The following is a 26,631-nucleotide window of genomic DNA, read 5'->3' on the forward strand; positions in this document are numbered from 1 at the left end:
GGCCGACGCTTACCTCCCGGTATCCCCAGAGCTGGTTCCCTTTCATGCCGTGACAGTCGTAGAGAGTGACCGGGCTGCTGTGTGAGATGGCATCCAGGCAGAATTTTCGGGTGTGCAGAGGCTCACCGGGTCGAATATCTTCTCTCCACCCGAAAGTAAAGAGCTAGCAAAAAGAAGAAAGAAAAAAAAATGCCAGTAGTTGCTGTGAGTTCAGTTTGGGAGAAAGTTTCCCCGAGCCCTGGGAGAGATGTCTTAATGATGTAGGGCTCTCATTTCGTGATTACAAGGAAGTAGATCTCAGCATAATGGAGGCATTGAAAGGGCAGGCTTCAAAGTTCTGTGACTGCACCTGAGCCCAGACTGGCAAAAAAAATGCAAATGAGAAGTTTTCTGTTAAGAACCAGTAGGGCTGGAAAGAAGGAAGAGTGGAAGGGAGGGAGAAAGAAAGATGCTTGGAAGGTGGAGGAAGAGGAGAGGGAGGGATGGGAGATGAGAGGTGAGGGGCGGGGAGGGGCAGCGGGAGGAGGGAGGGGGAGAAGAAGCCCTTAACCAAATTCTTAGCATTTGTCATGTATGTAAAATGTTCCCGGATCAAGGACTGCTGCGTTAGCCTAATGAGCAGATTAACTGCCAAAGGACAAGGCTTAAAGTTGAGCTGGATTGATGCTCGCACCTTGAGAAATCCAATTTAAAGTAGAGCCAAGCTCAGTGGACTAAAGAATAGGCAAATTAATTTCCTAGGGCAGGTAAGAGCAGTTCTGTGGGCGCCATATCGACGGTGTAGGTCAGATTGTAACTCCCAGTAAGTACAGTTCACACTTGCAGATCCCTGTCCTTCAGCCTCACCCACAGATCCGTGGAATGTTAGATTCCATTTAGTACCTCAGTGTGCCGTCCGTGGTTTCCTATCCCCTCCTGTCAGCCATCCCACCGGGATATGTTACAAATGCTGCTTAGGATGTCCTAAGTCGACCTTACAGTGCGTTAAACGAACAGGCAGCGTTTCCGTTGAGAAAGACCATTTTCTTGAGTTACTTGAGCCGAGCCTCATTTATAGGGTACACCAGAAAAAGTCCTTAATTAAAGGAGAAGACAGACTGGGGACGCCTTGGGATTTCTCCCCGTTCTGGTTCAGTAGGTTATGTGATTCTCAGTGGAGGACTCTAGGAGGCAGACAGCTGTTGGCTGCAATGCTTTATTGACAGAAAGCAACCTCTGTACAGAGCTGTGTGCAGCCAATACACTCTCCACTGACCTGGTCCTACCTAGAGGATCTGGGGCAATTCTAGAGATAGCGAGGAGAGAATGGTTAGGTGGCGGGAATCTGAAAACAACAGAAGGGACTAGGTTACGTGGTCGGAATTAGAAAAAATGGATGATTCAAATCCAGCATGTGCAAGATGACTTGAAGTTCGTCTGTGTGGTACTCCTGAAAGGCCTGAGACCGTCTCAGATGGAAGACAGGGGTTGTCAGGTTAGGCTTGCTTATTTACTTATTAATTAATTAATTAACTTATTTATTTATTATGTGCATTGGTGCTTTGCCTGCATGTAGGTCTGTATGAGGGAACCAGATTCCCTCAGGAATGCTAGGAATTGAACCCTGGTCCTCTGAAAAAGCAGCCAGTGCTCTTTACCTCTGAGCCACCCCTTCAGCCCATGTAAGGCATTTGTGGTGAGGTCACGATCATGAGTTGTGTAATCTCTTTTTCCAGAGGGTTTTTTTTTTTTTTTTTTTTTTTTTTTACATGCTTGCGGACTGAGGGGTTTGTAAGCTCTCTTAGATCCTTTACACAGGAGAAATATCAATTTCAGCTCTTCCTGACCTCAACCTCTCTTCTAATTGGAATGTCCTATATCTGTGACTTTTGAAAGACTGTGCTCCTTTGTTGTAACCAACGTGTGTGCGCCCCTTCGTCTGTCTATTCAACATGGGTGTTGCCCAGGGTTCTTTCTCTGTCCTGGTTGACTTTAAGTTCTCCAAGACCATTTTTCACCAATATGCTCAAAACCCAGCTACCATGTCGTGTCTAGCCCCTGGCAGGATTTCCCAATTGCATGTCTCCTAGATGACCCGAATTCAAACCCTCACTGGATCTTCATTTCTCGGATAGCCTGTTCTCCTTTCGTTTGTTTTAGTTGGTGGTAATGTCATCGATCTTGTCAGCCATGGGGTCTTTGAACTTTTGTCTCCTTTACTTTCCTCATCTAATTAATTGTCAAGTCTCGCCGCCACTGTCTCGCATCTTTGGCAGTCCCGGGGATCGAGCTCCGTACCTCGCACAGGCTGCTGTACCACATCTTGCCACTTTGGTTTCTTCAGCGTTTCTGGAATAGTTTCATCCTCCGCATCTTCACCTTGTCGTCCGCATCTCTTGTCCAGACTAATGCAATAACTGCTGCGATAACCTGCTTCCTTTCCCTTGTTCTAGTTCCGGAACGCACGCACGCATGCGCTCTCCTGGTGTTTAAGCGGTCCGTACAGCACCACCTTGGGTATTGTTCTTTGGGCCTCGAAACAAGGTTCCGTGCTCTCTGTTTTAAAGACAAAGTGGTTTGCCTTGCCACGTAGACTATGCTGGCAGCCAGTGAGCTCCAGAGACCCTTTCCCGGTGCTCACTTCCTCAGTGCTGGGGTTAGAAGTGCATGTGCCGGGGCTGGAGAGATGGCTCAGCAGTTCTTCCAGAGGTCCTGAGCTCAATTCCCGGCAACCACATGGTACAGATGGTGGCTCACAACCATCCGTAATGGAATTTGATGTCCTCTTCTGGTATGTCTGAAGACAGCTAAGACAGCTAAAGTGTACTCATATAATAAAATAAATCTTAAAAAAAAATCCCTACACACATACAAAAACAAATAAGTGCGTGTACCACCAAACCTGGGTTATGAAATGAATTCTGGGCCTTGGGTGCGGGTCTTTGTTTGTTCAAGAAAAGCTCAGTCGTGAGCTATGTCGCCAGCCCCTGCCAGCCTTCCTGCTCCTGGTTGTTTATTTGTTTGTTTTTTGTTTTGAAGAAAAGATTTATTTTGTCTCACGTTGGAGGAAAGATCCAATTATTGTGGAGAAGGCATGATCTGCAGTGTCTGTCAGGTTGCTGCTCTGATTGCACCTATGGCCAGAAAGGGAGCTTTAGCCGTGGAGGGAAGGAAGATCCACTAGCATTGTGGGTAATACCATCTATAGGCCGAGGACATAGACTATACAAGAAGGAAAAAAGGAAGACAATAGCAAACACCAGGCTCATCCCTTGCTGCTTCCTGAAGGCAGATGCAGTGTAGCTAACCATCTCACATCCAGTCAGCATGGCCACAGTCGTAGACGTCTCAGCATTTCCCTCCCCAGAGCAGCCTCTGAGAAAAAGCCACTCCGCCACAGTCGGAGATGTGTTTCCTGGGTGATTCCAAAAGACAGTCATGTTGACAATGAAACTTAATCATCAAAGAGGCCAACTTTTACAGACTTTGACAATTTTATCCTTTACTAGTCTAACTGGGGGGGAGGGGGGAGAGGGCTCATTTGGCTTAGAGTTTCCCATTCATCGTCGAGGGAGGATGAGGCAGGAGGTCAGGACAGGAGCTTGGGGCAGGAGCTGAAGCTGAGCCTGTGGAGGGGCAGTGTTCGCTGCCTTGCTTCTGCCTGGTATGCAGCTGCCCTTCCTCTCTTTTTCCCTTTCTCCTTTTCCCTCCTCCTTCTTCTCTTCTCCTTGGTGCACCTAGAGTTTCATATCATGTTTTTTATCATCATATTCACCCCTTTCCTTCAGCTCTCCCTAGATCTCCTTTCCCTTCCTGCCCCTCAAATATTCTGCTGGAGACAGCGGTCATTTAGCAAAACTGTCTCTCTCCGTGTCCAGGGACTGCTATCTGAGTGTCCACCTCCCTCTCCATGTCTAAAGATGGAAGGGATTGTAAATCCCCACCTAGCACGACCTTCACAGGACCGATGTGCCTTCTGTCTCAAAGACCCAGGCTTTGTGTACTCCATTTTCTCCCATTTTTCATTAAATGGATCCGTTAAGTCCCGAGAATACCTGAATGACAGAAACTTGTCAGTATTAGGCTTCATCTACTGTCATAATTATATCTGGGTAAACTGAGGCAACTTTTGTTTCCTGTTTCTAGGTCTGTTATTGTAGGGTAATGATTTTCCTTACATCCATAGACTGATTGCTGGAAGGGAACTTTCTTTTTTTGTTTTTTTTTTGTTTGTTTTTTGTTTTTTGTTTTTGAGACAGGGTTTCTCTGTGTAGCTCTGGCTGTCCTGGAACTCACTCTGTAGACCAGGCTGCCCTCGAACTCAGAAATCTGCCTGCCTCTGCCTCCCAAGTGCTGGGATTAACATGCGCCACCATGCCCGGCTGGAAGGGGACTTTCATAAGGTATTCTGCCCTCTTCTTGTAATTATTGCCTGGTGACTGCAATCCTGGGCCCCGGGTGATAAATCTTCAAATTTTACCAATTGCTTTCTTTTTCTGAACCTTCCAATAACAACTTTTTTTCCTTTCTTATGTCTTTGAAAAGCTCCCGTCGCCATATTTTAGCCAACAGCCATGCCACACCAATCCCCTGTTAGACACGTTTTCACCACAGTAGAAACAAGCTCAAATTGTGAAAGAATCTCGGTATTTGGAAACTTAGTGTGACATTCACAATCTACCTCCCAGTCGTGGGTCATATTTTTTACTAACCAGAAGTAACTAGGTTTTATTAACAAAAGTTTTTTTTTAAAAAAAAATCTTCAAATTATTAGTTTAAAAGTAAATGGATGTCAATTTCTCCTTTTTCTTTTTTTGAGTGATACTTTAAAATATAGATTTTGAGTCATGACCTGTTTCTTTGCTTTTATATGCATGTGGTGGGTGTATCCCTGTCCGGGTCTGTATTGTATTATATATTGTATTATATTATTCTATACAAATAAACTATATTGGAGCTGCAAATACAGTTATCTTAATCTGGCATCCTGAGGAGACAACTGAAAAACAGCTTTTTCTTCCTGTGGGAAGTTATATTTTATTTCATTGTTATGTAGTTTGCAGGAATCTGAGTTATAACATATTTCTTCCTACAGTCTGTATCCATCAGAATGCTGGGTCCTGGCAGTGGGATTGTTTATCCCTGGAGAAAGGAACATGTTTGTTCGTTCTTTCTCTGCGTGTATTGACACGTTCAGATTTCTGTTTGCCTATGTCCCCCCTCCAGGTCTTGGAAAGAGGAAAAAAATCTGTCAGCTTCCTCAGCAGGACAGAGAGGTCTGCATAGCTTCCTCCCTGCAAGAGCTCAGTGCAGGCTGCTGGGCCTGTGGAGAGAACAGGCGAACTAGGCCAGGCAGAGCAGCCTCCTCTCCTCCGCCCCTCCACCCCTCTCTGCGCTCATAATGCAGGCTGGGGAGGTGCCTTCCAGATCTTACATTCTTATTTGAATCTATTTTTGTTTTTCTTTCTTGATCCCTAGAGGAAATTGGGAGCCAGAGCCGGCACACAATGCTAGAGCGGTATCAAACCGCTCAGCGGATGACCCCGGAAGGATGAATCATATGCCGGCTTCCCCCGCACAGAAGCCGGATTAGTCCAGACCAGTGCTCGCAGCAGCAGGTTTTCCTTATGAAGGTTTGCTTCTGCGGACCCCTCTCGGTTGCCTTTTTAACAAATGTGTTTACTCATCCATTTCGGCCCTTTGACAGCTTTGGAATTAAAATGAATATCCACATTTCTACGGCCCGATGTACTTCTCATCCAGGAACTTAAATCTAAATGCAAAAGAGTGAATTATAACCTGCAAGTCTTTAAGCACAATGTTGAATAAGTCTTACGTTAATTAATATACAATGAGTTTGCTCGTACCAAGTCAGGATACGGTGACACATGTTTCACACAGGATTCAAGTCTCTCCTCTCCGCGACGTCTAATCCCCTCATAGCTCCATTTTTAGGCTCCCCAGAGACTGGAAATCTTTGTAAAGAGCTGTATTAACTACAGTGATTTTTCCCCCCTCCCCTGCCTGTGTTGAGTTTTCTTCTTGTCTAGTGCTGCCCTCTGGTGACCATTTCTTAATTTACATGCCATACATTTTTGCAGTTTAGCCTAAGGTAAATGAATAATCAATAAAAATACGGAGTATACTTCGGTTTGTTTGTATTCGTTTTCAGCTGTAAAATAATAAAAAAGCAGGCCAGGGCATATATCATTCTGGAACGTTCCTGCTTAGAAGTATTAAACCTGCTTTAGGTATTAAGACTCATATCCCCATAAGCTATCTAAATTTATTTCCTGTTTGGGCTGACAAGAAGATAGGAACTTAGCCCAAGAAGCAATGTTTTTTTTTTCTTATGACATCTCTCTTTAATTTTAGATAATGTTCTTCCTAAGTGCTCCAAATGCTAGTCTTACTGATAGACTCTTAAGTGCTCTTGCTTGCACTTAGGCTAGAGTCCGGGCTGTTTGTCTGAAGTGCCAGCCAACACTACTCCTCTGAAGCCTGGCAACACCCCAGCAATGATTATAGGAAGATTCAGAGGAAGCGGAAGCCATAGCGGCCCCCCCCGCCCCCCGATATTTGGTAATTTCACCACATCTGAGAGTCACAGAACCTCCTGGAAATTGTCCATGCTGCAGGTTATCCTGAAGTTAAAAAGAACCAGAAGTTAATGAGTCTGCTGGGAATGGACCAACGCAACCATGTCACGGCAACCTTGAACCTGAGAGTGTGGCCTGTGTACGTGCATGTGTGCCTGTGTGTGCATGCACGTGTGCGTGAATGTGTGTGCACCTGTGTGTGCATGTGTGCATGTGCAGTATGTGTGTACGTGTGTGCACGTGTGTGCATGTGTGCATATGCAGTATGTGTGCACGTGTGTGTGCGTGCGTATGCACATGTGTGTGCATATGTGTGCATGCGTGTGAACATGTGTGAAGATAGAAGGGGAAGTACAGTGACTACACTGACTTCCTGTGGGAGTTAATGTTACATCTCAGACATCATCTCTTCTCAGAGAACCCTGTACAGGAGGTGGGGAAATGTTGCCTGTATTTAATGATAAAGAACCTCCAGCCTATAAGAATTGAACAGTTTCACCAGGCTGATGGTTTAAAGAGAAGTCCATACTGGCCTGATTCTATGACCCTACATATTTTTTAACCACACTGGATAGATGACTAGCAAGTGTGTGGTGTTAGAGGGGTCAATGTTGTCTGATGAGATTGATCCTTGACTGGGTTTGGAACTTACTGCTTTTCCGGCATCCTAGTGTTTGTTTGTTTATTTACTTATTTATTATTTTCTATATTCTTTGTTTACATTCCAAATGCTTTCCTCTTTCCTGGTTCCCCCCTCCCCATAAGTCCCATAAGCCCTCTTACCTCTGCTCATTCCCCAATCACCCGATTCCACTTCTCTGTCCTGGTATTCCCTTACAATGCTGGATCCCCTACAAAGCCTTTCCAGGACCAGGGCCCTCTCCTTCCTTCTTCTTGGGAATGATTTGATATGTGAGTTGTGTCTTGTGTATTCAGAGCTTCTGGGCTAATATCCACTTATCAGTGGCTGCATTCCATGTGTGTTCTTTTGTGAATGAGTTACCTCACTTGCATCCTAGTGTTCTGATTGATAATTCAGGAGGGAGGAGGGGCAGGAACAGAGAGTGGGGAGAAGAGAAGGGTACTTGAACAACTCCTTCAGGACCTTAGGTTGGGTAGGGTCATTGCTCAATAGTTCATTTTGGTCAATATTCTTTTGTGTGGAATTCATATTTAAAGTAGTCTTTCCAAAGCACAGGAATGCTCCAACTGAGCCTATTCCTGGTCAGAGCGCAAGAGAGACATGTGAGGGAGACAGCTAGAGCCATGCGGCTGTGCCAACAGGGACGTACTTACACACTTACTTGCACACTCTTTCATTGTTTTTCAAGACAGCTATGCTATTATGGTCTGTTCTGAGAAATTCAAAACACTGTCAGGGCATAGTGCCCAGACTCTGGGTTTCTCCTTCTGCAAAGAGAAGCAAGGGGGGGAAAGCCTTGGCTGTATGTACCAGCTGTTTTTCTTTGTAACTATGACAACAGCTATTTATTCTTGTTAAATATGTGCGATACATCCTATAGCCCTCTAATTGAAATATTTCATTCTTCAAAACTGAAAAACCAAAGGGTCATGCAGCCCTAAACACTATCATTTCTCTATCATGGGTAATACGATTTAAGGAGAGATCCTTTCACAAAGACTTTCAAGCTCTAGGTTAGATTTCAATCCGTACTTTACTTCAGTGGAGCTGCACTGAAATGTCTTTCAATCAACGCAATGCATCATCCAAAAACATCTTGTGAAGTCTACGTTGGGGTGCTGCGGCCTCAGGTCTCCTTCACATTAAGAACTACTATTGCAACAAGAGGTCTGCATATTACTTTTTTTTTGGATTTGGTTTTTTCGAGACAGGGTTTCTCTGTATAGCCCTGGCTGTCCTGGAACTCACTCTGTAGACCAGGCTGGCCTCGAACTCAGAAATCCACCTGCCTCTGCCTCCCAGAGTGCTGGGATTACAGGCATGCGCCACCACTGCCCGGCTGCATATTACTTTCATTATACAGTCAGGAGGTTACATGAAGTCTCAAAAAAAAACCCACTCTTTTTCTTTCCCCGGATGAGTTTCCTAGCCTTTCCAGGTTCATTGTCTTGAAAATTTCCATTGTGGGGAAGGTGGTAAGATTACATCACGCTGATCAATTCTACCTCCTCTTTTATTAAAAAAAAATAGTCTTTAGAATTAGTATACAAGGGGCTGGAGAGGGGACTCAGTGGTCAAGAGGTCTTCTGGAACAATCATGTGGACCCGCTAGGATCTCCAGAGTCATGTGCAGGCCTGTGACTGTGACCCCCCAGCTCCGAGGAAGTGGCACAGAGACAGGAGAGTTCTAGGCACTGCTGGCTTCCAGGCTAGGAAGAAAACGCAAGCCTCAGAATCAGGGAGAGACTCTCAAAAGAATAGCTGCTGAGTGTTCTGTTGGGGGGAAATGCAGGGCCTTCTTCTGGTCTCTATGCAAGTGCGTAGGAGTGTGGACACACACATAAACACATATACACACGAACAAATAAAGGTTAGCACACAAAATAATGGGCTTCACTGTGGCATTTCTGAACATTCTCTGTCCTTAGCTATCTACACCCCACCCCACTCTCTCCTGGCTGTAGCTCCTTATTACTGGTCACCACTGTCCTTGCAAGAGCTGCTAGTTTGCTTTCATGTCATATGCACTCACACACGTGTTGGGGTCAGAGGACAACCTCAAGCATCACTCCTCAGCTGCTGTCCACCTCTCCCTTACAGGGCCGTACTGGCCTGGAACTCATCATGTAGGCCAGGGTGGTTGGCTAGCGATTGCTTTTGATCTGCCTGCCTCTGTTTCACCAGACCTGGGATTACACACACATGCCAACACACTCAGCCTTGAAAATATGGGTTCTGGAAGAGCACACTCAAGTTCTGATGTGTGCACGGCGAGCACTTTATTGTCTGAGCTGTCACAGTAATCCTCTGTCTGCAAGTTGAAATAAGTTGATTATCGTGATTCTTCTGACGGGGAAACAGAAGCAGAGGCCTGCAAGGGCTCGCTAACTATAGATCTGGTTGGTGACAAACCGTGACTTCATCCAAGTCCCAAATGTACCACCCAGAAGCTTCCTCCCATTGTCCCTCCATGATAGCCTCAGCCCCCCGCCCCCCACCCAGCCTCCACTCCCATGATTCCTGACTCACCTGTTCGTGAGACCATGTCCTTTCGGAACCGTCCTTGACACAGATGTCCAGCCTCAGCTCGGTCCCTGTCGCTCCATGCTTGCTATCCACACATAAGTTGGCTGCCACATTTCGGATCTGTATCAAGAACACATCAAGCATGGGGCTGTGTCACCATTCCTGACAATCCTGGGATCTATAAGGCTCCTCCCTGGTCTGCAAGTTTGATGACATGACTACAAAGACACCTTGAATTTATATGTAGTTTGTTGAGAAAAATGGGGACATGAAATATAACACAGTCTATATGTAAAAATAAAATAAAATAAAAACACAGAGACTGCCCCACCTCGGGATCTATACCATATGCAGCCACCAAACCCAGACACTGTTGCCGACGTCAAGAAGCACTTGCCGACAGGAGCCTGATACACCTGTCTCTTGAAAGGCTCTGCCAGAGCCTGACAAATACAGAGGCAGATCTTTGCAGCCAACCATCGGACTGAGCCCAGAGACCACAATGGAGGAGTTAGGGGGAAGATTGAAGGAACTGAAGTGGTTTGCAACCCCACAGGAAGAACAACAATACTAACAAAGCAGACACCGCCCAGAGCTCCCAGGGGCTAAACCACCAACCAAAGAGTACACATGGAGGGACCCATGGCTCCAGCTGCATATGTAGCAGAGGATGGCTTTATCTGGTATCAGTGGGAGGGGAGGCCCTTTGGTCCTCTGGAGGCTTGTTACCCCAGTTTAGGGAAATGCCAGAGCGGTGAGGTGGGAGTGGATATGTGGGTGGGGGAGCACCCTTATAGAAGCAGGGAGCAGGGGGTATGGCATACGGGGTGTGCGGAGTGGAAATCGGGAGGAGGGATAACATTTGAAATGTAAAGAAATAAAATAACCAATCAAAATTAAAAATAAAACAAGAAAAACCACAATAGAGTCAAAGGACAAAATTACAGGTGGTTGCAGCAAAATTAGTTATTGGTAATGCACCAGAGGGAGTGGCGTGGGGCCCCGCCCTCTGAATTGAGAGTCTTTTCTTGAAAGTTCAGGTGGTGTTTAACATGGAATTAGTTATTCTACTTCAAGCTCCCATCACTATCGCAGCATGGAGAGAAGCCCAGGCAGCTGTTACAGGAGAAGTTTGTGCTCAAGGAAAGTGTCGTTCAGTATCGTACAACTCTGGGCAGGTTGCAGCGCACCTTAGGTTCCAGTTTGGCTGCCATTGGCTGTTGCCACAGGTTAGCATTTCTCCTGGCTGGATAGTTAAAAGTCATCCTAGAGGATTAGCTATACTGGCTGAAGATTATGTGCATGTTGCACAGTACAATTCTTTCTAATTATTATATTAGTACCAAACAGGGGGAGGTAAAGGGTAAATAATGAAAACAACAACAACAAAACCCCACATCAAGAGCAGAAGCAGCAGGAGAGCTGGAGTCTGGACAAGGACAGGGACAGGGACTTTGTCATTTCTTTTTGCCTAAAGGGTTCACTATTCCCAGGTAGCATCATCCGCACAGCATGTTGTAGGGCTAACGTCTGTGCCTCACACAAGCCCTGCAATCTCAGCCCATCATATATATGCCTGTAGTAGTCCTGGATTATCTCTTGGTATGTTTAAAAAAGAATAGAATGCACCCAGCTGATAGCTTTTGATCTGAGTCTTTTGCCTGGCAGGTGTGAATAAGTAAGAAGAATACCCAGCTGGGTCTGTTCAGGTTGGAATTGGGCAACAAACTCGAGCAACAAAATTGAGCCAAGGTTGTGAGGTTCCTGGACACTGTGGAGGGAGGTAATGTAGTGGGCGCTAGCTCAGGTTTCCAGTATGCCGGGAGTAGATGTGGATGGAATGGTCGGCAGGAGACAACAAGGCTACCACTTACTTCCTTATTCAGAGACGGTGGCAATGGTTCTAGCGTCTCTGCGAGGGTGTCTTTCCCTTATGTGAGGGGTACATGAAATAAAGTCAAATGGTTTGTCCAACCAACCTAGGGACACCTATAGATCCCCCACCTCTGAAAACAACCCACCAAACTACCACCTTCAGGTGGGTATGTACAAGAACGCCTGTCTTCATTCCCCTGAAACCCCGCAGCTCCACATTCGGACCCTTGAATTAGGGAAATTGCTTGGGCTCCGCCCCCTTGCCAACCAATTGCATCCTTTCCGAGCGAGCTTGTCTCCTCATCAAAGGAGAACTGATACATCATCACTTAAAAAAAAATCGTAGTTTCAGTTTTCTTAAACAAGGACTAAGGGTAAACAGTCTTTTGGGATTTTTGTGGGGGTGAGGGGCAAGAGAGAAAAGCCTTTTGTAAAAACACTTTTCATTACGTGTGTGAAAAAGCACACACGTGCTTCTTTTGTAAAATAGAAACACAAAGAGTAGTGTCACTATCACTGTTGCGCATGCGCGCGTGCATGCATCAGCGGGAGGGGGCGTTGTCTTGCTTTATACACCAGTCTGCCCTGGAACTTTTCATCCTCTAGCTTCAGCCATCTTTACTACATCCAGTGAGCTACTACCATCCTGAGCCCTGCTCACTCTGCAAAGCTCCAACTTTATCTCCTCCTCTGGTCCAGCATATCACTTTTTTGAAGCTGTCTATCACCTGAATAACAGCCTAATAGCACTCTGGGAGGGTCTGTCTTTACACCTCTAGGCCCCACTGCCTACCGACAGCCGCACGGCCTTGTTAGAAAAAAGTCTTCAGTGCATATGCTGACATCAAATTTCTGACGCTGCTCCCGGGTCTTAGACCATCCCGGAGCTCCAAACCGCATTTATGAGGGGGAAGCAGCTGTTTTTATAGTTGTGGCCACTTGGACACAGAAGGGGAGGCTATCCTACAGGGTTGGCATTCAGGCTTGCCCATCCATGGGTCTCCGTTCTTAGGAAAGGAGAGAGCATCCAAGCTAGGGACATGAGGGGCGGCTCTGCCAACTTAGCCAGTGGTTATGACCAACCCATCCAGAGAGCCTCACTCTATTTCCAAATGTTATGAGCCCAAAAGGTCTCTGGCAGGGAGAGAGGACACCATTTTCTAAACTCTTGAATTTTCTCAATTCTCACTCAGATGGCAGCTGTGTAGACAACAGAATAAACTGCTTTGCAAGCCAAATTTCAACTTTCAAAGGCATAATTGTCTACATCTGTGTAAATTCCAGCACCAAGTTGTGCCAGAGAGGAAATGCTGGGAGTTCAGTACAGGACAAGGTACACAGCTGGGACAAAACTAACACCGTCCCTGTTCTTACCCCTTTGTCTTTGTATCTGCATCTCTACAAGCATGTGTGTAGATTCACCTCTGCTACTCACCAACACAGCTTCATGGAAATAAAAAGGCAAATAGAATTAAAACAGAATCGATGTTTAAAGAGGAAATTGGGAAAGGTTTTACCATTGGCAATGTAAATGAAGAAGATACTCAATTAAGAAAAAGACTACAGGTGTGTAATAGTATTTACAAATGATTTCATTTGGTCTGGGCTCTGAACTGTGGTTGAAAGTAAGGCAGTGCACACATACACTCACACTCACACACACACTCTCACACACACACTCTCACACACACATTCTCTCACACACATTCACACACACACATACACATTCACACACTCTTACACACAGTCTCTCATACACATACACTCATACACACACTCATACATATTCACACACACATACACTCTCATACACACACACTCATACACACACTCACACATACATATTCACACACTCTCACACACACACTCTCATACATACACACTCATACATACACTCACACATACATATTCACACACTCTCACACACACACTCTCATACACACACACTCATACACACACTCACACATGCACATTCACACACAATCTCATACACACACTCTCTCACACATTCTCTCTCTCTCTCTCACACACACACACACATACACACACACCCCTCAAATCTAGGATGAGTACTATTGCATTATTGCATAAAGCTGTGCTAGAAGACATCACCTTCAGACTTCAAGCCTCCGATGTCCAGCCTCAGGGCGTGGCACTGTTAAACTGCATGAGGGACCTGGACAAAGGCTAAGGAGGTTTAGAAAGCGAAGTGGCGCTGACTAGGCATGGGTAGGAAGAGGAGAAGAAGCAGGGGAAGGGACTCATGATGGATGGCAAGGTTCCAGAAGTGTGGTCCTTTCAGCAAAGGGTTAGAAAAAGGCAGAGAGTAAAGGCTTTTGTTAGGGACATAAAAAAAATCAGGCTCAGGTTCAACCAACACTTATCACCCCATCCAGGAAGCTTTAAGGGATCTCAGCGGTGCAGCGAGTGTCCTGCACAATGCCCAGGTTCCATCCTCCATGTCAGGGATGCACATCCTGTAGTCCCAGCACTCCAGAGGAGGCAGGCGCACCTGCTGTAATTCCAGCATTTAGGGATAGAGGCAGGAAGATCAGAAGAAGGGCAGGGTTATCCTCAGCTACACTATGATTGTGTTGGAGGAACATTGTGGAATATCTGAAATCTTGTCTAAAAAACTAAAACAAACTAAAACCAAAATGAGATATAAGAGAGATCTGTGCAGGGTTGTTCATGTCTTTAATTCAAGAGTCAAAAGCAAACGTATCTCTGTGAATTGGGGGCCAGCCAGTGCTGCATAGTGGGTCCTTGTGGGAGGAGAAGGAGGAGGAGGAGGAGGGAGAGAAAGAAGGAGAGAAGGAGGGAGAGGAGGACAAGGAAGAGGAGGGAGAGGTAGAAGAAGAGGAGGAAGAGAAAAGGAGTGAGTGAGCAGAGAAGGGGAACACAGAAGAAATATCAAGTATTAACGTGATTAACAGGTCCCCCATTTTTGCATTTTATTTATTTATTATTTATTTATGCTTAGAGAATAAGTCAATCAATTGTATGCTAGGTAGACAGAAAAGCTAGGCTCAAATAAAAATCATGCTTTTTTAATTACTCTTAATAGTTTTGGGGCATTCTAAATGAAAAAGTAGCTTCATCACTTACTCAACTGTAAGTGGCCGCTGTATCCAGGCACTCTGCTAGATACTGGTCACAGGGAAGACAGAAAAGAAAATTAATCTCCTCCAATGTGCAGCGGGTAGTGTAGTCAGGATGTTAGAGAGCACGTGAAGAGAAGATCCTGGGATCTCCTAGAACTTCTAGCTGCAAATTTTAAATATGACAAAAGGTATCAGGATGCTCCTTGTTACAGAGTATGGGCGACTTGGCAAGTGTTCTGGCTGACTGGGGAGGCATTTTCTTACTTAGTGATTGAGGGGGAGGGCCCAGCCCATTACGGGTGGAGTCATCCGGCCATGGCTGGTAAATCCTGGGTTCTGTAAGAAAGCAGGACAAGAAAGCCACAAGGAGCAAGCCAGTAAGCAGCACCCCTCCATGGCCTTTACATCAACTCCTTCCTCAAAGATATAGCCGCAGGCCAATCATATTGATATAATCCTTCTATTATATCAATATAGTAGAAGGTTTCCTCTTCTCAGTTGACTATATCTTTGAGAGTCTGATTTGATTGACAATTGATGGGGAAGAGCCCATCCCACTGTGGGAGGCACCATTTCCAGACAAGTAGGCTTGGGCTGTATAAGAAAGCTAGGTAAACATGATATGGGGAGGGACAGAAAACAGCACTCCTCCATGGTCTCTGCTTCGAGTTCCTGTCCTGGCTTCCATCAGCAATGGATTGTCACCTGGACATGTAAGCTGAAATGAACCCTTTCCTCTCCAAGTTGCTTCTAGTCAGAATATTTTTATCATAGAAAAGCAAAGTGGAACAGTGTTAACTGAGGACAGAAGAGGAAATGACCAACTCTGAGGAAGACAGATTGGAGCGTTTACTAGAACCAATGGTGATTACAGTCTAGAGAGCAAGTTAACAGAAGGAGAATGTATCCTTAGGGACCAGAATGGAAATAAAAATTGAACTTTGTGTATGTGTGTGTGTGTGTCTGTGTTTGTGTGTGTGTCTGTGTGTTGCACCTTGAATCCAGGATCTCACAAATACTATCACTGAGTTTCAGCCCCAGCCTTTGCATTTTTTTTTATGATGAAAAGAAAATGTTCGTTTAGGATTACTCAGCGGAAGGCCTTTGCAGTGATCCCTGTTTTGTGGCCGGTTCCACAGCATCATAACCAGGAGCCAGCTGAACATGGAGCTGCTGTTTTCTCTCAGGCTTGATCTTGACCGGGTCAGGGTTATGGATTTCCTTCATAGCTGCTTTGATTTGGTGCTGTTGATTTCCACAGTAACCACAAATGCCCCATCTTCTGTTCATGTCACATCTGGCTCGGGGATCAGGGCCCGGGGATGAGGGCAGGTGCTCAAGATACTTCCCGTAGGGAGCACGTCTGAGGACTCTGCTCCTGGATCCGCAAACAGTGCCAGCAGTGGGTGGCATGTACATTTTTTTTTTTATTTTGATGGCTATGGCCACCTTCCCTGTCTACCTTCAAAGCCTTTGCCTTGCCTTTGACTTGGGATGAGGTGGAGCATCCTGTTTAGTTTCTGGTGCCTCTTTGGTGGACACTGGAATGCACTTTTTCAGGGAGTGGCAGGTAATGTAGTGGGCAGGGCTCAGTCAGTGTGACATTTGTCAACTGTATGAAAACGAGGCTGTAAAGATTGAACTGATGCACATGTAGGCAAGTGCCTTGTATATTTTAAGTGGCCAAGGAATGTTGTCTGCCATTTATTTTTTAAGCTGAATCATTTATGAAATGGGGGTGATATCACAGTCCGAGTCACACCTGTGTTATGCTTTGAACACTTCAAACACAAGGAAAATTACGACGGAGCAGATTTCACTCTATCAGTTCAGTCTATACAACTTCAGTGTGTGACTTAGTTAATTTTGGAAATATTACTTCTAGTCACTCAAGATCTTAGTCCACACCACATCACACATGCCCATCTCTCTCATCGCTTTTCCCTTTATCAACTCCTGCCAATATTAGGCCAAACATGGACTTTTTCTTTCTCTTCTTTCAGTTTCGCAGGCATTTGGTATCTGCTTACAGATTTGGAAAATGTAGTCAGACATACATAGCACAGAGCGTACCATTTTAATAGTTTAAAATGTTCAATTCAGCAATATTAATGTATTCAAGTGCTGTGTAATTATCTATTCCCAAGGTGCTCTAATTATTCAAAACCAGCAACCATTAGCCACTAAGCAATGGCTAATTGCTTAAACTCTCAGCCCTTGTTAATGTCTAGTCCACGGATGGTAGGAATTTTTGAGTCCTAAGTATTTTGTGGCAGGGATCACACAATATGTGTTCTTTTGTGTCTGGCTTATTTCACTTAGCAGAGTATATTCAAGGTATCATGGCTGTAGTGCATATCAAAGCTTCATTCCTTCTTAAAGCTGAATGATATTTATACACCTGTGCACACATACTATCATTGTTCACTCATATATTGATGGATACTCTGTTTTTTTCTGCCTCTTGGCTGTCGTGAATAATACTTCAGTAAACCTGGGCATTCAAATCCCTGTTTTGGATTATTCTGGGTGTACACTTAGGACTAGAATTGCTACCCTTATGGCAAATGATAATTCTGAGCTTCACTTTTTGAAGGACTGCCAACCGGTTTTCCATAGAGGCACATTATATTCTTACAAATAATGTACAACAGTTCCACACACATCTTGCCAAGAGCAACTCTTCAGTTAACGGCCTTTGTAGGTATGAAGTATCTTATTGTGGTTTTGATTTGTATTTAATTTATAGTTAGTGATTTTGAACACTGTTTTATGGCTACTTGTGATTCTCTTTCATTGAAAAATCTGTTTTAGTCTTTTGCTCAATTTTCAATACAGCTGCTTATATTTTTATTGTTGAGTGTTTAGTATTTTTCTACATTTTGGATATCAATCTCATACTGGATACAATTTGAAAATATTTTATTCTGATTAGAGAGTTTCTGTTTTTGCACTAGTGATAGTGTACTTGATAGACATAGGCTCCAATTTTGGCAATGTCTAGTATATCTAATTTTCCTTTTGTTCCCTGTATCTGTATGTGTGTCACATGTAAGAAATTGCTTCCAATCTAGTGCTATAAAATTTCCCTCTATATTTTATTTTATGTGTATGTGTTTGCTTGCATATATAGATGTGCATTATGGGTGTGCTATTCCCTGTGGAAGCCACAAGAGGGTATCAGATCCCCTGGAACTGGAGATTGAGATGGCTGTAAGCCACCATATGGGTCCTCTGTAAGGGCAGCAAGTGTGATGTTGCCTTAATTAATAATACCTGAAACAATACTCGTTCCAAGTAAGGTCTGTCTTAGTGAGGGTTTCATTGCTGGGAAGAGACGATGTAACCAAGGCAACTCTTATAAGGGCAAACATTTTATTGGGACTGGCTTACAGTTCTAGAGGTTTAGGCTGTTATGATCATGACAGGAAACATGGCAGCATACAGGAAAACACGGTGTTGGAGGAGGCTGCCCCACTTGGGGATCTATCCCGCATACAGACCAAACCCAGACACTATCTATCATAGAGGCCAAGGAGGTGCTTGCTGACAGGAGACTGAGGTAGCTGTCCCTTGAGAGGTTCTGCCAGAGCCTGGCAAATACAGGCAGATGCTCTCAGCCATCCATTGGACTGAGCACTGGGTCCCCAATGGAGGAGTTGGAGAAAGGACTGAAGGAGCTGAAGAGGTTTGCTACCTCATAGGAAGAACAACAATATCAACCAACTAGACACCCTAGAGCTCCCAGGGACTAAACCACCAACTAAAGAGTACACATGGAGGGACTCATCGCGCTAGCTGCATATGTAGCAGAGGATGGCCTTGTTGGACATCAATGGGAGAAGAGGCCCTTGGTCTGGTGAAGGCTCTATGCCCCGGTGTAGGGGAATGTCAGGGTGGTGAGGTGAGAGTGGGTGGGTGGGATAGGGAGGGGAAGATGGGATAGGGCTTTTTCCAGAGGGGAAACTGGGAAAAGGGATAACATTTGAAATGTAAATAAATAAAATATCCAATAAAAAGAGAGGAGTTCTCCATCTTGATCCATAGGCAGCAAGTAGGAGACTGTCTTCTGCAGGCAGCTAAGAGGAGCCTGTTATCCATACTGTGTGGAGCCTAAGTATAGGAGCCTTTAAAGCCCACCTACAACAAGGGCACACCTCCTCCAATAAGGCCATATCTCCTAATAGTGCCACTTCCTGTGTCCAAGCATTGAAACACATGAATCTATGGGTTCCAAAACTATTCAAATTACCATAAGGCACATCCTGATATATGAGTGATGAGGACTTCAAAAGATGAAGTTTTGATGATGGATACCAGCTGTTGGAACAAAGCTAATTGAGTGTTTGCATGAGAGTTCTCTTCTTGACAGTCTAATCTATTCTGTTGTTTTGCTTGTCTTTTCTCATGCCTATAGTACAATTTAAAAATTAGAATCTAGGAAGACTAGATATACTAGACTATTAAAATTGGAGCTTTTTTTTTTTTTTAAATCAAGCACACTGTCACTAATAAGGAAACTCTCTAAACAGAATAAAATATTTGCAAATAACATGTTGATTTTGAAAAATGAAGTATGAATTACCTGGCAGTGGTGGCATACGCCTTTAATCCCAGTACTCAGGAAGCAGACACAGGTGGATCTCTGAGTTTGAGGCCAGCTTGGTGTACAGTGTAAGTTCCAGGACAGCTAGGACTACACAGAGAGACTTTGTCTCTAAAAGCCAAACCAAGCCAAACCAAACCAAACTAAACCAAACCAAACCAAACCAAACCACCACCAACAAAAATGTCAAAAACAATCTCAGGTTGAGAATGTGGTTTGACAACTTTCCTGCTCTGTGAGCTTACACAAATTTCTTTACATTTTTAGCCTCAATTTTCTGCAAACAAAGATAATAATCCTTCATCCATTTGTTGTATTAAATTGAATGTATATTTGTATATATTTATGTATATATATATATATATATATATATGGTATTAGATTATATCCAGTCCATATTAAGTATTAAGTGCTCAATAAATGTTAAATTTTCATAGTAGCAGCAGCAACATTGGGAATGAATATGCTATTAAAAGAATGTTAGATGGTTTCAGAGTGAATTTTTTTTGTAGGTGTGAAATTATGATGATTATAGGAAAGAAATTGGGAGTTGTGTGAGTGATTTTAGTTGATAAGGACTATCTGAGCTGTGTTGACAGTAATGCTAGATGTATATTCAAAGGAAATACGAGTCAAAGAAAGAGATATCTCCAAGGAATACTTTTTCATGCTGAAATTACAGGGCTTAACAATTATTTGCATATGCGTAATGAGACAGGTATGTTGAGTTTGAGATGTAACATCTTTGTAATTTATATCCATACCTATACCTACACCTATACCTATATCATCTCTCTCTCTCTCTCTCTCTCTCTCTCTCTCTCTCTCTCTCTCTCTCTCTATCAATTTATCTATCTACCCATATAATATAAGAAATCTGTAATCTGGACAAGAGATCATGTATGTAGAAATTATCCACCATGCCTATTGTTAGTAATATTGCTTCTCAGGTCCAGTTTCTTCAAGTTGCTTTGTCTGTCTTAAGATGGACCCTTGTAGACATTTCACTGCTTTTAGTGGATGCAATTTTGAGCTTTTTAACAGTGCTGTATTCAAGAAACACTGGAAGACAGAGATTCCGTGTGTGTGTGTGTGTGTGTGTGTGTGTGTACAGTTGCATGCGTGCCTGTGTGTGTTGCTTTTCAAAGGAATTTCCAGGAATTAGTGAGTGAGGTGAGGCAGAAGAGAACAGCTCTCATTGCAGTCGCTCTCCGATACCAGCTGCTCTGTCCAGTGCTTGGTCCATTTCTTCATCGTTGTCTCTGGTAGCCATAGCACTTCATATAAGGTCATTCTGGGTGGAGGAATGGCTGGAGAGTCCTTCTAAATTCTCCAATTCCTTCCTTGCTCATATTCCCAGAACCCTAAAGGGTATGTATGTATGTATGTATTTGTTTATTTATTTATTTTAATTTATTAATTTATTTTCTTTTTTTCATCTTTTTTTAAATTTTTTTATTCGATATAATTTATTTACATCTCAATAAATGTTCTGGTTTTGCTGAATACTGTTTCACTGAGTCTTTCCAGAACCAGGGGCCACTCCTCCTTTCTTCTTGTACCTCATTTGATGTGTGGATTATGTTTTGGGTATTCCAGTTTTCTAGGTTAATATCCACTTATTAGTGAGTGCATACCATGATTCACCTTTTGAGTCTGGGTTACCTCACTGAGTATGATATTCTCTAGCTCCATCCATTTGCCTAAGAATTTCATGAATTCATTGTTTCTAATGGCTGAATAGTACTCCATTGTGTAGATATACCACATTTTTTGCATCCACTCTTCTGTTGAGGGATACCTAAGATTTCATCTTACACCAGTCAGAATGGCTAAGATTAAAAATTCAGGAGGCAGCAGGTGTTGGAGAGGGTGTGGAGAAAGAGGAACACTTCTCCACTGCTGGTGGGGTTGCAAATTGGTACAACCACTCTGGAAATCAGTCTGGCGGTTCCTCCGAAAACTGGGCACCTCACTTCCAGAAGATCCTGCTATACCACTCCTGGGCATATACCCAGAAGACTCCCCACCATGTAATAAGGATACATGTTCTACTATGTTCATAGCAGCCCTATTTATTTATTTATTTATTTTTGAGTTGATGCTTCTGTACTTTTTAAGAGCCCCTGTTTACCCCTTTACTATTACAATGCTTTGTTAAATACTACAATTTCCTTGCTCAAAATACTGGCGTGGTTTCTGTTTCCTGACCAGAGAACCAAGGATGCAGCCTCATACAAGTAAGCAAAGGACACCACATCGTTCAGGCAAAGACTGTGAAGCACAGGAGATGGAGATGGAGCGCTGGGAATGACTTCTTTCAGAAGAGGGGAGAGGCAGTAGCGAGGAAGAAGGCAGGGGATGCGAGACAGGAATCAGAAAAGGGCGGGAAGAAGAGTTTGAAGGAGACACGGGAAGGTCAATGCTGTTCGATGTGTAGGAGGCAGACTGGAAAGATGGCAGATGTGGACAGTTCCTATGGTATGAGTGGAGAGAGCCGACAGATGGTCCAGTGGATTGAAATAAACTGGGAGGTAAAAATTAGGGTCAACTACTGGAAGCTTCTTTTTGTAGACGCTCAATCATGTAAGAAACATGTAAAGCCTACACCAACGTAGAGCTGACACATATATTTTTGGGATGCTGTGACTTGATGCTGGAATTATATATAAGCCATGACATATCTTTGATTTGAAGCTCAATGAACTACTTGAAACAATGAAAACAATGAACTACTTGTAGAAACTACGCACAGTCTATAAATACAAAGCATCACGAGTGCACTAACTATCCTGACTGGACTCCTCTCGCTATAAAGTTTTGCCTTACAGCCACTGCACCATTTTCGCTCTAGCAGATCCATCCCGTCTCTAATTGCTCCATGCTGGTGGCGGCCAACGGCTGTTGGCAGTGACCAACAATTGCCTTTCCTTGAAATGATGCCCACAGAGATTTTCTTCCTATCTTGTACACATTTTCTTCTGAATTCACTATAAATGTAATTGCTTTGGCATCTCTCTCTTGCCCTGGGACTTACTAGAACTGCTCATTTCAGAAGGCTGGCTTATATTATGCAAGAGAAACACGAGCCCATGGCATAAAGATTGCCAGAGGGCCTTCAGATTCGTACATACTCTGCTCCAACTAGTCTTTTACTGAAACCAGGTCTTGCCACTTAAAGTTAAATGTTGTATTATCAGAAGAATCATGTTTAACATCAAAATAGGAACTTTTAAAATTATGGGTCATTTGTCAAAAACAATCCTACCCTCCCTCCCCCCAAAAAAACTAAAAAGGGAAATTTGTATAAGCAAGGGACTCCTTTGGAGATTAAGATAAGTAACTCTTCTTTGACAAAAGGAAAATAAATTAGGACCTTTCTCCCTCCCCTCCCTCCCCGCACCATTTTTTATTTTTCTGAACTGGATTCCTTTACAGGCAGCTCACTGCCGTGGGTTTCACCGCCATGGTATCCTGTGTGTCCACTTACCTTCACATCTGCAGCCCCAAGAAAGCAAGTGATCTGCACAAGATTATATAGCAAATGGGTGACAGGCAAGGCTTGTATCTGTGGCTTTGTTTCCGAGCCCTGTGTTCTTGCTACCACAGATGGCAATGGTTATAACTCGTGGACTAGAACTGTCTCCTTTTGGGCTGACAAATTGTGGCAAATGGCTTACTGAGCCTGAAAGAATAGATGGGGATTAATGAGGGCTCTGGGTCCTTGGGTTTCATAAAGAAGCACTTTGCCAGTATTTGCATCAGAGTCCGAGAAACTAAAAGCAGTGTTAGAAATAAATCGCTGACACTTAGGGGGGCTCTGAGGGATGGAGAGGTGACAATCAGTTCACTGTGCTCCAAGACTCATGGGGAATATTTGGTTACTCCTGCATGTCACCATAGGTGGCAATTGAGTCTCCACAGGCATTTTGAACAAGAGGGGGAGGGGAAAAGGAGGGAGGGAGGGAAGGAAGGGAGAGGGAGGGAAGAGGGAGGGGGAGAGAAAGGACACAGAGAGATAGAAATAGAGAATCAGAGAGAGGGGAGGGGAGGGAGAGGAGGAGGGAGAGGGGGAGGGAGAGGGAGAGCGGGAGGGAGAGGGAACTATTCTGAACTCTGCGTGAGAGTCTAGATTTTGGACACTGGCTTTTTGAAAATGCCCTTCCTGAAGAGAAAGGTGGAGAGGGCAGAGAGCATTGATCCCATCCCAACCTGTGTAATTCACTGTAAAACCCCACTTCATGTTCAGTCACCACACGTGCCCCCTCTACTCCCTGCTGTTCTGCCTGAATAGAAATCTATTCCTGCTCTCTCCCCCTTGCCCTCCAAGATTAAAAAGCTTTGCCAGTTTAGATTTACTCTGTGTAAAACCAAGAATGCAGAACAATTTGCATAAGAATTTGAATCCTTAGAAGCAAAATTCTTGTTTCAGCTTGAGTTTTCTCCTTAAGGTTTGGTGCTGTAATTTTATGAAGTCAGGGAAGGGATCACTTTTCTTATACATTATATCCCATGTGCACTCCTGGGACAGGCGCATAATCCAATAGCTAGTTTGTCTGAACAAGTCTCTTGAAGGTACAGGCGACAATTATTATTCCTGTGGAAAGCATAAGAGTAGATATTTCGGAAATGCTGTGAGTAGGAGTTAGGGTGTTGAATGAATTTACGGGAACCCCCTTTTCCCCTGTAATTTACAAAATTCGGGTGAACGCAATTTTTAAAAGTGGAAAGGGAGGAGAAATAATGAGATCTAATGGGAAAAATTACAGTGAAAGTCTGAGAGAAACAGTATAGAAAACTCTGTAGAAAACCTCACCGTGAGGATAGCTGGAAGTCAGGAAAGGTATGTTTAGGAAGCAGCTCCTAAAATCTGTCAGTCTTCCCCAGGGAGAAGGAAGTTATAGGCAGAAAGCTTCCAAAGTTGTTGGCACTATTCCTTGAGCCTGTGCCAGGACCTTAAACCAGGGAGGGCTGCTCTGAAGGCAAAGAAAGTGCTATGCAGAAGATTTTTCGTGTGCTGCAGAGATAGTTTCCCCTTTTAGCTGCAAACTGGGAGAAGTAAACTACACAATGGCCTACAAGTCAGAAGTGCCTGCAATCGTGTTTCCAGAAATGTCCCTTAAAAAGCGACATGGAAACATCTCCTTTGACTAAACCCCATTGTGGTGGCTGAGTACCTGATCATTTAACTGACATCTGAACATTTAATATTTCTTGAAGTTTTCTCCTGGAGTGTAATTTTGTGATGCAAACTCTCCTCCCAAGAGTTCGACTCCACTATGCAGTGGCAGAAAATGGGGTTTTCTCTAGTTTTAGTAAAATCATGAAAAGCCCTGTCAAGCACTGTCCTCAAAGCTAAGGGCGACAGCCATAGAGTTTGAAGATGAAGCAATTTTTAGTACTTGAAAAAACTACTCACACAAGCCGCCCCTACGATTCTTCCTTTGAATTCAGGTCAGTTGGTTAAAATGTGGGGAGGTTTAAAACCCATCTAATATACACTTGTTAAGCTCTTGTGTAGGATTTAAGGCTGTTCATTAATGAAGATCTACAGTCAGATTATAGAGCCCGCTCTGAAAGTGTGTGGTCCCTTAACCTTGGACAGAAGAGCAACCCAATTCCCAAGATACTTGGTAAATATGTGACCCTTCATCCTTCTCCAGAGAAGCAGTCTCTTGAAGCTGGTCTTGAATTTAATAGCCAGCTCACTTAATAGCAGACTCTTTAAGAAGGGTAGAAAGTATTGCCCAGCTAAAATAATTCACTGTTTAAGTTTCCTATTGTAAATTTTATTATTGTTATATTCACACAATGTTTCAAAAGGTGACCCGGATCTTCAAAAGCCAAGCCAAACCCAACCAAAAACCCAAACCAGGCACGTGCTAAATTGCTTTGGAACGGAGAACTGTAGTGTAGTATTTATAAACTATTTCACGACAGGACTCCTCCACAATAGTTCTCTGGGAACCTTGCTTTGCTAAGCTATGCCATTTCAATTTTGTAAAGCTTTAGAGTGACGTGTGTTAAAGTTGTTAGCATTCTACCTTTGCAAAGTCCAACAGTTGAGAACAAGAAGAGTTGCGTTCTGAAGAGCTGGACTTATTCTGAGTCACAGTGACTAGCATTTTACCTACTATTATTTGCTTTATCAAGGGCAATTCACACAAGATGAATACAGATAATGGATCTTGTTTCCCTAAAAAGCAAATATGCTATTTATGTGATGTCAGAAATTTGACCTCAGGGCAACAATTTATGCAGCAGTTATTATAATAATTCTAAAGTGCTCACTGGGTCCAGTCAGCATTCTGAGAATTAATCGCAGATTTATTTCTAATTTACACATTTTATCTAATTTCCTTCTGAAATTTATTTCAATATGGCTAGTCATGTCAGACTTAATGAGCAGATGGTTTTGAAAATGAGCTGGTTGAGACGTGGCTGCAGAACAGGAAGTCACAAAAGAAGACTTACCTTCCCACGGAGACAGAGTAAAATTATTTACCATTGAAAACAAAGCAGAACACCACGAAACCAAGACTAAAACAATACCGAACAAGCAAAAGAAGTTTCCAAGTAAAACGTTTCTAAGAAAGTGAACAGCAGGGCTGAGGTGAGGCCTTAGCTGGCAGAGTGCTTCTCCAGCATTTCTGAGTCTCCAGGTTTGTTATTTGGCGCTAGATAAAGCAAGTGTGAGAGCACACACCTAACATCCTAGCATCAGGAGAGTTGAGGTAGGAAAATGAGAAATTAAGTCATCTTTGGCTACACAGAGAGTTTGAGCTCAGCCTGGGCTACATGAGCCTGTGTCTCAAAAACCACTTTTTTCTTCTGCCCCCCACCCCACTCTCTCTCTCTTCATTCCCTTTACAATTCTTTGTGGTTTTGAGACAGGGCCTGACTATGTAGCCATTGCTGTCCTGAGACTCCTCATGTAGCTCATTCAGGCTTGTATTTACAGTTGTTCTCCTCCTTCCTCTGTTTACCTCCCAAGTGCTGAGATTATAGGTGTGGTCTGCCAAACCTGGCCTGCCTTCTGGGGCTTCTCTGTGACGATGGACAGATGACTGCTTTTTTTTGATGTGCCTGTTGTCTGTGAACATAGACTATGTAGATCCCCTTCACAAGAGAACTTAATCCTATTAAAATAAAGCAATACTATTAGGACATTTGCTCTAAATTACTCCCCAAAGAACTTTGTCTTCAAATACAGTCAGGATGGGATCCTTAGGGTATCAGTATAGGAATTTTGGAAAGACATAATCCAGTCCTTACAAATGCTGCATTATCAGTTATCCT

At 43.7% G+C, this 26,631-nt stretch overlaps 1 protein-coding gene across 1 annotated transcript in view; it reads right to left on the reverse strand.

Moving 5' to 3' along the window:
- The window catches only part of Galntl6 (polypeptide N-acetylgalactosaminyltransferase like 6), a 1,167,009-nt gene that overhangs the window by 19,781 nt on the left and 1,120,597 nt on the right, over positions 1-26,631 (reverse strand). Inside the window, exons 10-11 of the mRNA XM_052162508.1 lie at positions 9,751-9,867; positions 14-163 (exon numbers count right to left, since the gene is read on the reverse strand). Of these exons, the coding sequence (XP_052018468.1) occupies positions 14-163; positions 9,751-9,867 (267 nt within the window). The remainder of the gene's footprint in view (positions 1-13; positions 164-9,750; positions 9,868-26,631) is intronic.

Source organism: Apodemus sylvaticus, chromosome 18 (genome assembly GCF_947179515.1).
Source record: "Apodemus sylvaticus chromosome 18, mApoSyl1.1, whole genome shotgun sequence".
Taxonomy (NCBI): Eukaryota; Metazoa; Chordata; class Mammalia; order Rodentia; family Muridae; genus Apodemus; species Apodemus sylvaticus.